General features: G+C 38.0%; 1 protein-coding gene across 1 annotated transcript in view; it reads left to right on the top strand.

Moving 5' to 3' along the window:
• LOC121444390 (protein Shroom4-like) overlaps positions 1-12,489 on the top strand; it is a 204,845-nt gene that overhangs the window by 95,833 nt on the left and 96,523 nt on the right. The window contains 1 exon segment of the mRNA XM_041646205.1: positions 10,514-10,665. Coding sequence (XP_041502139.1) covers positions 10,514-10,665 — 152 coding nt within the window.

Below are 12,489 nucleotides of genomic sequence, written 5' to 3'. Positions count from 1 at the left end.
GCAGGCTAGTGGTTTCCATGGACAGCCTTTAATCTCTCCCCCGAAGACTGTTTAATGTATTAGTCTTTTTTCTTTTCAGTCAGAAATGACTAATGTTGGGTTTGTGCACTCTTTAGAAACTGCATTTGGCTTTTTTTGCATAATAGGTTGATGGAGGAAGGTCATTGGCTAATAAAGGAACTGCCTTGGCCCATTTTATTGGTTAGAGGATAGGTGGGAGGAGTAGGCAGAACAGGACGCTGGGAGGAAGAGGAAGTGAGCTCAGTCTCGACAGCTTTCCTCTCAGGAGCAGACGCCTGAGAGAGACGCCATGCCCCGCTCCCGGCATGAAGCTCCGACCCAGGATGGACTAGGCTAGAATCTTCCCGGTAAGACCGGTGCTCACAGATTATTAGAGATGGGTTGATCGGGATGTGAGAATTAGCCAGTAAGGGCTAGGGCTAAAGGGCCAAGCAGTGATTAAATGAATACAGTTTGTGTGTTGTTATTTCGGGGCATAAGCTAGCTGAGCAGGCAGCCGGGGTGCTGGGGACGCAGCCCCGCCGCCCTTACTACTTCAATAGGTTATGAGTAATGGCTTCAGAGAACTAACATTGAGCTATTCAGTGAGCTTGGCTTGCAGAGAGTTCAGATTCCAAATAGTTAATCATATCCTTTTAGATCAGAAGGTCATTTCCCTTTGTGTGCATCCAGAGAGCTATTTTAAAATAGGCTTTGATCAAATCAATTAAGAGTTTTCATATTAACATTAGGTTGGTAGTGTAGAAATAAAGATTATATTACATTAATCCAAGCAGTGTTATTGCCATCTCTAAGTAGTCTGTTAGACTTTAACACATGTTCTTGTTTTCATTTGATAGTTATGTAGAATTCATAAATGCCTATGAGTTGATATGTCAGGATAGACTTGTTGTTGCTGTTTTTTTTGTTTTTTTTTTTATGATCCTGGGGCTGGTACTCAGAGCCATATGTATGTCACACAATTGTTCTTCCATTGAGCTATATACCAAGCCCCCAGAGTTTGTATGCTGAATTCTGTGTAAAGTAATGCTGGTCCTTTGGTCTCATAGGCTTATGCTCATGCTCTCCTCATATTGGAGGCCACTTAGAGATCCTGGTTTATCCCAGACAGTTTTAGCCTATAGAGGAGCTGATCATGTACGTTTAGAGTGAACTCTAATGATAACAACTTCTTCTAGAAGACAGGAGGCTACTGCTTTAGTTCCAATCATAATGAATTGTAGTAATAGGAGCAGCAGGGCTGCGTCCCCAGCACCCCGGCCGCCTCACTAGCTTATGCCCCGAAATAACAACACACAAATTGTATTCATTTAAACACTGCTTGGCCCTTTAGCTCTAGACCTTACTGGCTAATTCTGATATCCCGATCAACCCATCTCTAATAATCTGTAAGCACCGGTCTTACCGGGAAGATTCTAGCCTACATCCATGCTGGGTCGGAACTTCATCGCCTGTGTCTGCCTGGGAGTGGGGCATGGCGTCTCTTCTGAGGCGTCTGCTCCTGAGAGGAGAGCTGTGGAGTCTGAGCTCACTTCCTCTTCCTCCCAGCATTCTGTTCTGTTTTCTCCACCCACCTGTGTTCTAACCTATGAGGGCCAGCCAAGCAGTTTCTTATTTTTTTAACCAATGACCTTACTCCATCAATGAATAGCCAAGAATCATGGGCAATCCAGTGAAAGGCCAGTATTGATACCTGGGAAGACTTAGATAGCTGTGTGCCTTGGCCTGATAAGGTTACACTTCTAGGGATGGGTGTTAGTAATCCTGGACCATAAGAAAGACATATCTGGGATAGACAAGAAGAGTAGCAGATGCTGACTCTGACAATCAGTAAGGACTGGTCCCATGTTTAGGATATGCCAATAGAAGGTGACAGGAGCTGTAAAAACCAAACAAAACCTTTGACCTTTGCCAGTAGGCAGGTAAAGGAAATGAAGTGTTGATCCTTGTTTTTATTTCCTACTGGAAGTATCAACCCTGGGGGCAAATGTGGATGAAAACTCTCTCAAAACAGAGAATTATAGAATGTGTCAATTCATACAGTAAAGCCCTATTATGGAAGCTGACCATTAATACAAAATGGTTTGCCTTGCAGCAATATAAGCTGCTTACTTTAGAAATATTTGGTTTTTTTCTTGAAAATTAAGGACTGATTTATATACAGTCTCAATAAATGTTAAGAATATATATCTTCATATAATCAACAGTTAGATGGTTATGTATAACATTTCTAACACCCCCTTCACATAGTTAATTTTCAAAGTAATCATTATTCATTGTTTTTTAGTTTTAATTATGCATGTGTGTTTTTGTGTGAGTATGTGTATATGCGTGTGGGTACAGTTACCTGTAGAGGTCAGACAAAAGCATTGGATCCCCTGGAGCTGGAGTTCCAGGTAGTTGTGACCCACCTGAAGTGGGTACTGGGAACCAAACTTGCATCTTCTCTAAGACTAGTAAGCAATCTTAACCACTGGCCCATCTCTCTAGCCCCCACTGATTACCTTTTACTGTTCCCCGACTGTCACATGGAATCATGTAACGGAATTGTCTCTTTATCTTAATGCAGTATGATGTTCCTGAGATGCACGTGTTTTATTGCTGTTTTGTATAAATATATGTACTGATGCACTTCTAGGTTATTCCCCATTTTCCTTTGTTGTGAATAGGCAAATTTTTATGAGCCCATACATTTTCCCTCAGGTATTTCTAGGACGAAGGAGTTTCTAGAGTAATTATTTAATTGTGGATACCTGCTAGCATTATTGAGAGTTCAAATTGATTCTTATTCTTTTCAGAGGCTAGTATTTTTCAGTCTTTTAATTTTTTTGCCATCCTAGAAAATATGTGGAGATATTTTTCTATGATTTAAGATTACATTTCCAAGATCAAACGTTATAGTGAACACATTTTCCTCTGCTTTTTTGGCATCTGACTCTCTCATTTAGTAGAGTGCTTGCTCAGAGAATGCTCAGATATTTTGCCAGTTAGTTGGCTGTTTGTTGCAGTTTTCAGTATTCTAAATATATAATATTTTCTAGTCTTTTTATTTAAAAATTTCAGGCAATATGTTTTGGCCATATTTTTCCCAGATACTCCCCACTACTTCTTTGTCAGATACATGTTATGAATATTTTTCCAGATATGGTTTGTCATTTTACTTTACTCAATGTCACCTTTGATGAAATACAATTTTTGGTTTCTTTTGTGGTTTTTGACTTTTGTATCCTGACCAAGAAGCCTGTTCCCACTTCAAGGTCACAAAATATATTCCTATGTATTCCTCTACAATATTCATTTTTTAAAACTCTCTATGGTCCATATTTTCTAGTATAGAATATTATACTATTATTATATGCAGATAAAATATTAAAATAATTAATTAAAATATTAAATTAATATTAATAATAAATTAAAATAAACATATTACATACAGATAAAAATTATATGTATTTTTTTCAGCTTACATACCCAATATAAAGGATTTTATTTATGGATAATATAATGCATATTCCATAACATTAATATCAGCAAAAGACTTTATCCTAAGTAAAAGGCTTGAATTAATAAAGTGCAAAAAGACCCCAGTGAGCATGCCTGCGAATAATGGGAGAGACCCTAAATTCATCCCAGTGCAGTCATGTTTGCCTTATCTTACCTGGCCCATGGAGAGAGTAGGACCATCTGCATTGGCAGGAACAAAAACATTCTCACTTTTGGTTGCTGATGTAGAGTCACTGCTTTTAAATGCCTTGCCCCATTCTTAACACCTAATTCCTAAAGCTGATCTTGGCTCTGGGCTGACTGAGGTTTTGGCAAAGATGCTGGGAATTTGACTTGGGCTAATCTCTGGGGAGATGTAATGTTTCAGAACTTTGAAATCCTTTGTTGTGAGGCTTTGTAAACCAGGTGGTGATTAAGCAGCTGGGGAGGATGGTGTTGTCCTTCGGGATAGATGACACCACTGGCCACATCAGAATTCCATTGACTATGAATCAGGGGAGTCATTGGGCCAGATCCACAGGGTAGCTCCTTATAGGATTTGATTATCTGCTTCTTAGCTGGCAAAGGGCAAGAATGACTTCTCCCCTGGTATCTGTTTCCTTACTTCAGAGGTATATATAAATATATATCTCCATATATACATATACATATATCTCCATATATATACATATACATACATATATATGTATTATTGCTTTAAAATAGCATTTCTTTTTTTATTTATTTTTTATTTTTTTAATTTATTTATTTATTAAGGATTTCTGCCTCCTCCCCGCAACCGCTTCCCATTTCCCTCCCCCTCCCCCGATCAAGTCCCCCTCCCTCATCTGCTGGAAGAGCAATCAGGGTTCCCTGACCTGTGGGAAGCCCAAGGACCGCCCACCTCTATCGAGGTCTCCTAAGGTGAGCATCCAAACTGCCTAGGCTCCCCCACATATTTTAAACTGGCTATTGTTTTAGAATTAACATGTATGTAAAAGACAGATTTTTGTCTGTACATTTTCTTGTGTGTTCTGTTGGTTAGTTTGTATACAGTGTATCTAGATGTAAAATAATTATGTTTAATTTTTAAAATTAAAATTTTGCCACACAGAAAAAAAAGACAGATTTATTTTTTATTTGTCTTTATGGGATAACATAGAAGATGAAATTAGGTACAAAAGAACTTTTTCCCCTAGGCTGTTTTATTTTGATGATTGAGAGGTATATGAGAGACAAGCTAAGGTAGACAGTGTCTATAAACTAGAATCAAAGTGTTGAAAGCCATGGCAAAGAGATTGCAGAGGTTTCAAAGCCCACATCTGCTCTTTTCAGGGCACCCTGATTAATTTCTCCTGGCATGAAGAGATTTTAACAGTGAAGAGGGGGAAGATCAGAAACAGTCCACAATCTGAGTCTGCTTATGATATCACACTCAATTTCAGAAGGAGCGAGGACTTTGTCTGTCTTTGGTGAGTATATTTCTTAATAGTTGAACTTGCCAAAGCCAGCATATCCTCATCTCTACATTTCATTGTACTGATCTGCCAAAACACAACAGAATGCTGAACATGTGTTTGGGTGTTATTAAAAATTTGAATGTCTTTCAAAGATGAGATATCCCGTAAATAACGTCTTAGCATCGTTGAAAGATATGTATCTTAATATTGTATTTATCTTTATATATAGGATATATACATATATATGAGATATGTGTAATATTTATATTAATCTTTTCTGTTTGTTTGCAGAAACAGTGTATCAACTAACAGGCATTTTTACCTTCTTAAAAATGTGAACAAACTGGTGGAGTAAGGCTTATGGTGAACTGACCAAGAAAGTTTCATTTGACGCCTAAAATTACCCATATTTTAAGAATAGAAAGCAGAGGTTATCATAGTCACATCACATTGATAATTACTGCCTCTTAATGAACTGTTGTTCCCTTTATTAATATGTAGTGGTCTTTTATTTCTTCTAATTTTGAAGCTGACTTTATCAAATAGCAGAATAGATGCCCCAGCTTGTGTCAGCTTCTAATTATGTGACAGATTGACTTCCATCCTTTGATTCTCACTCTATGGGTGTCTTTACTCCTGATGTTTTTCTTCAGAACCAGCTCTGTCTAGTTTTGTTTCTAAGTCCAGTGAGCCTGTCTGTGTCTCCTTGTTGCTGATTGAAGAGCATTTATAATTAAGGCTATTACTGAGATATGTACTAATTCCTATTATTTTGATGATTACATTTCTGGTTGCCTGGATTATTGTTTTCTCTCTACTTTCTCATGCATTAGTGTTAGGGTTTTGCTGATTTACTGTGTTGGATGTGATAGAGTCTTACCTAGCTCACCGTTTTTGTTTGTTTGTTTGTTTATCTCTCTCATGAAACTAATTCTTTCTCTGTGTTTAATATTTCTTTTGGTATCTTTTGAAGCACTACCCTGGTTGTCATAAACAGCCTTGGCTTGTGATTGTCTTGGTGTCCTTATTTTTCCATCAATTTCGAATGAGAAATTTGCTGAATATAACATTCTTAGTTGTTAGTTGCTTTCAGTACTTGGAATATGTCATCTCCTGCTTTTTCCGTTTGGGCATGTCTGACAAGAGAGCTGATGTTATTCTGCTACTTCTGCTTTTGTTGGAGAGTTATCCTTTCCCCTCATGTAGCTTTTAATACTGTTTATTTGCTTTCTACGTTTTAGGAGATTTTATTTTATTTTTATTTAATTTTGAGAATTCCAAACATGAATACTGTATTTGCATCCTTTCCATTTTTCTCCCCTTCTTACCCCTCCCATGTTCCCCTACTCCCTCTCTAATTATTGACATCCTTTTAAATTATTATTGCTAAATATATATAATCTAAATCCATCCTATCCTATTTACCATCTATCCATCCATCTCTTTATCTGTCTCTATCTATCTATCTATCTATCTATCTATCTATCTATCTACCTTCAGGTACTGCTGAGTCTATTTAGCACTGCTCATATGTGCATGTGTTTCTGGTTGATCACTAAGGATTGGCTAACACATTAGGAAGCTCATCCCTGGAGAACACTGATTCTCCTTTTCTCAGCAATCATTCATTTTCTATAGCTCTTCATCTAGGGGTGAGAGCTTGTGAGCTTCCAGCCATCTAAGCTGGCATGCCCGCTGGTGATGTCATAATGCAAGTCTGGTGTATGTGACTTTATTGCTAAGGCTTCATGGGTGCAGCTTCCCTGTCATGTGTAGAAGACATTATCTCATCCCCTGGCTCTTACAATTTTAAAATTTCCTTCATCTGCCTTAGGTATAGGGGTTGTGCATTTTAGATGTATCATTTTGGGATGGGCACTCACAGCCAGCTATTCTCTAAATTTTGACCAATTGTAAGTTACTGTACTAGTTTCCCTCCATCTGCTGCTAAAAGAAAAGCTTCATTAATGTTGGGTGAGAGTTACAAGCACACACACACACACGCACGCACGCACGCACGCGTGCACATAAGTCTTTAGAATACAGTTATAAATTATACTGGTTTAAGAAATTTGTAGTAGTAAGTTCTCCTCCATGGTCCATAACCTCACTAACCATGGGTAATTAGAAGTTTACAATGCCAGGCATAAATTCTCTCCTGTGGATCAAACCGTTAGTCCAATTAAATAGTCGCTGATTATTCCTAAAATATAAATGGCACTACAGCACCACTAGGGACATCTTGACATTTGGTCAATGTTGTGGTTCCTGGACTTCACAGCTGTGTAGGGAATATTGACTGGTTTTCTCCCTTGGCAGCTTGCATAGCATCTTTGGGTAAAAGGAGAGGTAGCCTTCAGAAAGGGGCTTCCAGGTTAGTTTCAGATCAATTCCATGGATTCATAGACTTGGTATTTTGATTATGTCCTGGATTTCTGGATTATTGTGCTCATTTTGATCTCTTTTTCTCCTCACTGGTGCTTGAGTGTAGTATTGCTTTATCCCTGATATTTTTTCTTCAGCTTGATGGAGTCTATCCATGCTGCTTTCTACTGTGTTTTTTATTTGGTTGCTTGAGCTTTTTATTTTTAATATTTCTATTTTTTTTCATCTAAAATATCAATTTCCTTGCTGACTTTTTCAAATAGGTTGCTGATTTTCTCATCCATTGTGATGAATTTGTCCTCTGTGTTGCTGACTTTCCTCTCTAGTCTTCCTCTTCTTTATTCTTTCTTTCCCTTACGAAGAACATTAGCAAGTGTTTTTTATAAACAAATGTGCATTTTAGCTACTGACTTGGAAGTCTAGCTGTCAAAAGGCCAAATAATAGATGGAAAAATCAGATATGGAGCAGGAAGGAGATAGAGTATAGGGGAGGAACATTAATACAAAACAACCCCAAAAGTCCTGATGGGTAAGAAGTTAGTTATACAGTCCAATAAACACCCTGCCTCTACAGAGTGGTTAGTTTGACATTTACTTCAATGGATCGTCAATCAAATGGAACCGTATTTCCTTATCTGAATATATTTGGGTTCTGGATTGTGCTAAGTAACAAAAAATCACTTGTTTCTTATCTGAGCATCTTCATACTTTTACTAGAGTGACCTTACTACAGTCAACACATCTGTTCTGAGGACTAATCTGTTGGTGACTCAGAAGAGATGTGGACTACAAAAAGGGGCAATTGACCTACAGCTATAGTTCAAAAACAAATAGTCTTTACATAAATGCAGAAAATGGCAGCTAAAGTAGCAGTGTGAAGGCTTTGACTGGAGTAGCATTAATTAAGCATTTTAGTTTAAAAGGTTTTCGTTGTTGTTGTTTATCTTGTGACCTGGAATGAACAAGCATCTTTTTGATATAACTGAATACTTAACCAGAGATTCTACTTAACACCAATATATGTGGAAGAGACCACTTTCTATGGGTAGCAGTAATATGGATAATTGAGCTGTACGAATACAAAATGTGTAGGGTTAATTAAGACTAATGTGCATCAGTGGGAAAAAAATGATGAGCTTTCATTAATTAGTCCTCTTTATGGTTACTTGTTAACTGTCAGAAAGCTAAGGGCCTCTCATGCAAGCCAGAATGAGTCATTCAAACTGATTTTCTGAAAAGCAACTACAGTGCTTTACTTCAATTTTCCCATTAATATTATTGTTGCTGGTGCTGTAGTTTTTGAAACAGCATCTCACATAGCCCAGACTGACTTCGAACTCCTGATTCTCCTGCCTTCCCTTCACTTGTATGCATCATCATTGCATGTGGCTAAGTAGGTAATATTTTAAGGCAGGCAGTAGTGTCTATGGGGCAGTAATGCTAATGACGATGGAAACAAAAGTATAATCCTAATTAATTTGCTGAGAGTTATTCCCCATTTGCCATTATTAGGTTGTTTTATCTTGAATGGGTGCCCAGACACTGGAAAAAGTGTGTGTGTGTGTGTGTGTGTGTGTGTGTGTGTGTGTGTGAGAGAGAGAGAGAGAGAGAGAGAGAGAGAGAGAGAGAGAGACAACTGGCTAGGCTGTGATTTCTTAGAGGTTAATAAATGTTGGGTTAGCAGCAATATACTTAATAAATCTGTAATTTACCCAGAATTTCAATTTATTTAATGGTGTTTAAAAATCCTGAATTGATATTTTTTCTTTGATCTCAAAAGATCCTACCTATCCCAAAAGCAATATTCTGACTTTGATGGTGTGGGCTTCAGGGAGTGTGCTAAGAGACCGAGAGAGCAGAAAGAAAAGCAGTCTAAGCGTAGCCTCAGTAAGGGTCAGCCCTCAGTGATAACTCACTTAGAAGCTTCCTTCCCATGAGAATTGGATGATGTGATCATTCTTACTTCATATATTACCCAAAACACTTAATGTGGGTGGGCTGGATTTTTATTTAACATGATTGTCTCAGGGGGGCATATAAAATTTAGACAGTATTTCCCTTCTGGGGCTAGGAGCTAAGAGCTTTGTTTATTTGTGTATCTCTACCACTTAGTGGGTTTGTTGTTCTGTGCATGCTAAAAGACATTAAGTGCTTGGGGAATAGGTTAATGATGGATGAGACGACCCCATTACTCTAGATAGAATTAATACTCTAACAGGTAGAATTCACTTTTATGTTAAGTGGAATATTATGTACAAACTTTCCTGTAAACTTGGGTCTTTGGGGCCATTCTGCTTGACTTTTATCTACCCCAGTGGCTATTGCTTGTACTTTTGTTTTCAGAGTATTGCAGCCTGAAAACATTTTTGCCAAGATTACTCTGATCATATTGAGAATGTTTAGATTGGGGTGGATTAGTAACACATCCCCAGCTTTTTCTGAATGTGCATTGGCAAGTACTATGCTAGGAATGTGGTGAAGAAACAATAGCTTTGTCCTTACTTCATATGTTTAAAATTGGGGATTCTGACTACAGAATATTGAACTGGAAGTCACCATCAAAGTTTTCAATATCAGCCTCCTTGTTATAAGAATCAGAACTCATACTGAGCTAAGGACTCAGAGCTCCCAAAAAGTGACCTAGCTATCCTGTGAGGTGGGTGCTTTTGTTAGCCACGGTTTGCATGAAAGGCAATTTAATTCTAAAGTGTTAGGTATATTTTTCAGGATCTCCCAGCTAGAAAGTAGTAGAGTCAAAATCCAAACCCAGCTTTGTCAGACTCCAAAGCCCGTCCAAAAGTACGGAAAGATTTGTCCACTTTTGATGGTGCTCTTCTGGCTCTAATTTGTGTGCACAGTTTGCAATGCCATGGGGCTTCTTCAGCAACACAATAGACTTTCTTTTAAACATCGCTTTCTTTTATAGAAGTGCTATCTTTAGGGAGGAGTTGCCTTATTTCTTGTTGCCTCCTTTCTCAAGAGCTCGTTCAAGCTCTGCCTTCAGTGACCATGGCCTGTGATCAACTCCTCAGCTACTCTTGAAGCTGCATGGAACACTTTCCTACTCCTACTTGTGGCTACAAGGTTGGGAGAAGTCAGTAAAGAAAATTATAGGGCAGAAGTCCCCTCACGTCCCGCTTTCTGTTTTGTTCTCTGCAACACAGATTGAAGATGGAGGCAAGGCAGCCTTGTCCCAGAAGATGCGGACTGGTGATGAGCTGGTGAATATCAATGGCACTCCATTGTATGGCTCCCGCCAAGAGGCCCTCATCCTTATCAAAGGCTCCTTCAGGATCCTCAAGCTGATTGTCAGGAGGTAAGGTACAGGTGCCGAGGCCATTGAAAAGTGCTTGATTGATAATAAAGCCTCCATAAAATGCCATCTGTATCATTATCATCAACAAGAGAGGTAGTTCATGGGGACAGAATTGTGCCGACAACTAAAGCAGAATGGTCAAAGGGCTGTTGGTTCGTATTTTGACACTGTCATATACTCAGTATACCTACCCCTTCAGATAAATGCTTCTTCAGAACTCAATTTACTCGCTATTCTGAGGACTCAATGACTAAAAACATATAAAGGTCTATGTAACCTAAGGTTTTTTTCTGTCTCCTCTGTCATAACAGTTATTGTTCAATCATCACATATCAACAGAGATGTAAAAGAATCCGACTGCCAGCCATGGTAGGCTCTTTGGAGGCTATAGCAAGCTCCAAGTCAGAAATGTTACCCTTGTATGGTTTCACACATGAAAAAAAGCATGTATGTGTCAATAAAAATTAATAATATAAAGACGCAATGAAAGGTTTCACAGAGTTCCTTGTGCTCGTTAAATAGATTGCTTAGACAGAAATTGATAATTAAAGAGAAAAAGGATTCAATAGACTTACATTCAAAAGAGGAGGGAAAATTTGAGCTAAAGAGTAGATAGAATTAGAAAAATAAACCATCAGAAATAGATACATTTTGGCTAAATGGAATTACACAGGCAAAAGGAAGGGCAGGGACATTATTGGGTGTAGTCATGTCAATGTTACCCTTTTTAAATTTTTTCTTTGTTTTTTTGAGATTATAATGTAATTTCATCACTTTTGTCTTCTTTCTCCTCCCTCTAAACCTTCTCCCCTTGTTTGCTTTCAAATTCATGGTCTCTTTTTCTTTAATTGTTGTCATTGAGAGCAGGAGAAACAGCCTTCCCCAGGAATAACACTAATCAGTTATCCAATATCAAACGGTCAGTCCCAAAAAGATAGACATGCAAATAACACTATATGGACTTGAAAGGTTGTGTTTATGTATTTATGAAGACAGACAGACACACACACACACACACACACACACATTTTTTATTGTGGTCCTGGGGATGGATAGCAGGGCCTCCTGATGCTAGCTAGGCAAGTGTCCTCACCATCTGAGCTCTGTTTACTTCTGTGTCTTCTTCCTTTTTGCCCATGTTTTAACCAGTCTCCTTTATTACTTGATTATCACTTTGACCATGTTTGCCTTAAACATTTCGTTTTCAGAAGTTCTACCTTTTCTGATATTATCATAATACAGAAATTATAATATGAACAATATCACTGGCTCTTCCTGTTTCAATTTATATCTATATATGGATGATTCTGACTCTTCTGTCCCAAACCATATAGCCTGTTTCCTCTTGGACATTTATATTTAGATGTGCCTATAGCGTTTCAAGTACAATAGGTTGCTCCATGCCTAACACATTTATTCTTCACCAAAGCTTCCTATCTTGATGACACTCCAGCAACCAAGCCAGAAGGAGAGCTATCATAAATTCTTCTATTAATCTCATGTAACATTCAAACAATTTATCCAAACAATCTTTCCCTAAAACGTAACAGTTTGGAATTACATGGGGCAGATTATATAGAATTCCATTGGTTTATTGCATGATCTTCTGGTACCTAGTATTAAGCCATGCCTTTCCAGATATAGGCATCATGGTAAGTACTGCCTTGTACTATATAACAGCCATATTGTCACTGATTTCATTTTATATGTAGGGTTGTTTTTCATATGCTAGGGATGGACTGCAAAGCCTTGGGTATGCTAGTCAAGTACTCTGCCATTGATCTACATCTTTACCACTTTGAATTGTTATGATTTATATTGTAA

This window comes from Microtus oregoni, unplaced genomic scaffold, assembly GCF_018167655.1.
Source record: "Microtus oregoni isolate MIOR12 unplaced genomic scaffold, Mior012 000121F_ref0000216, whole genome shotgun sequence".
NCBI lineage: Eukaryota > Metazoa > Chordata > Mammalia > Rodentia > Cricetidae > Microtus > Microtus oregoni.
Note: the sequence above shows the minus strand (reverse complement) of the source record. Positions and strands in the feature narration are given on the sequence as shown.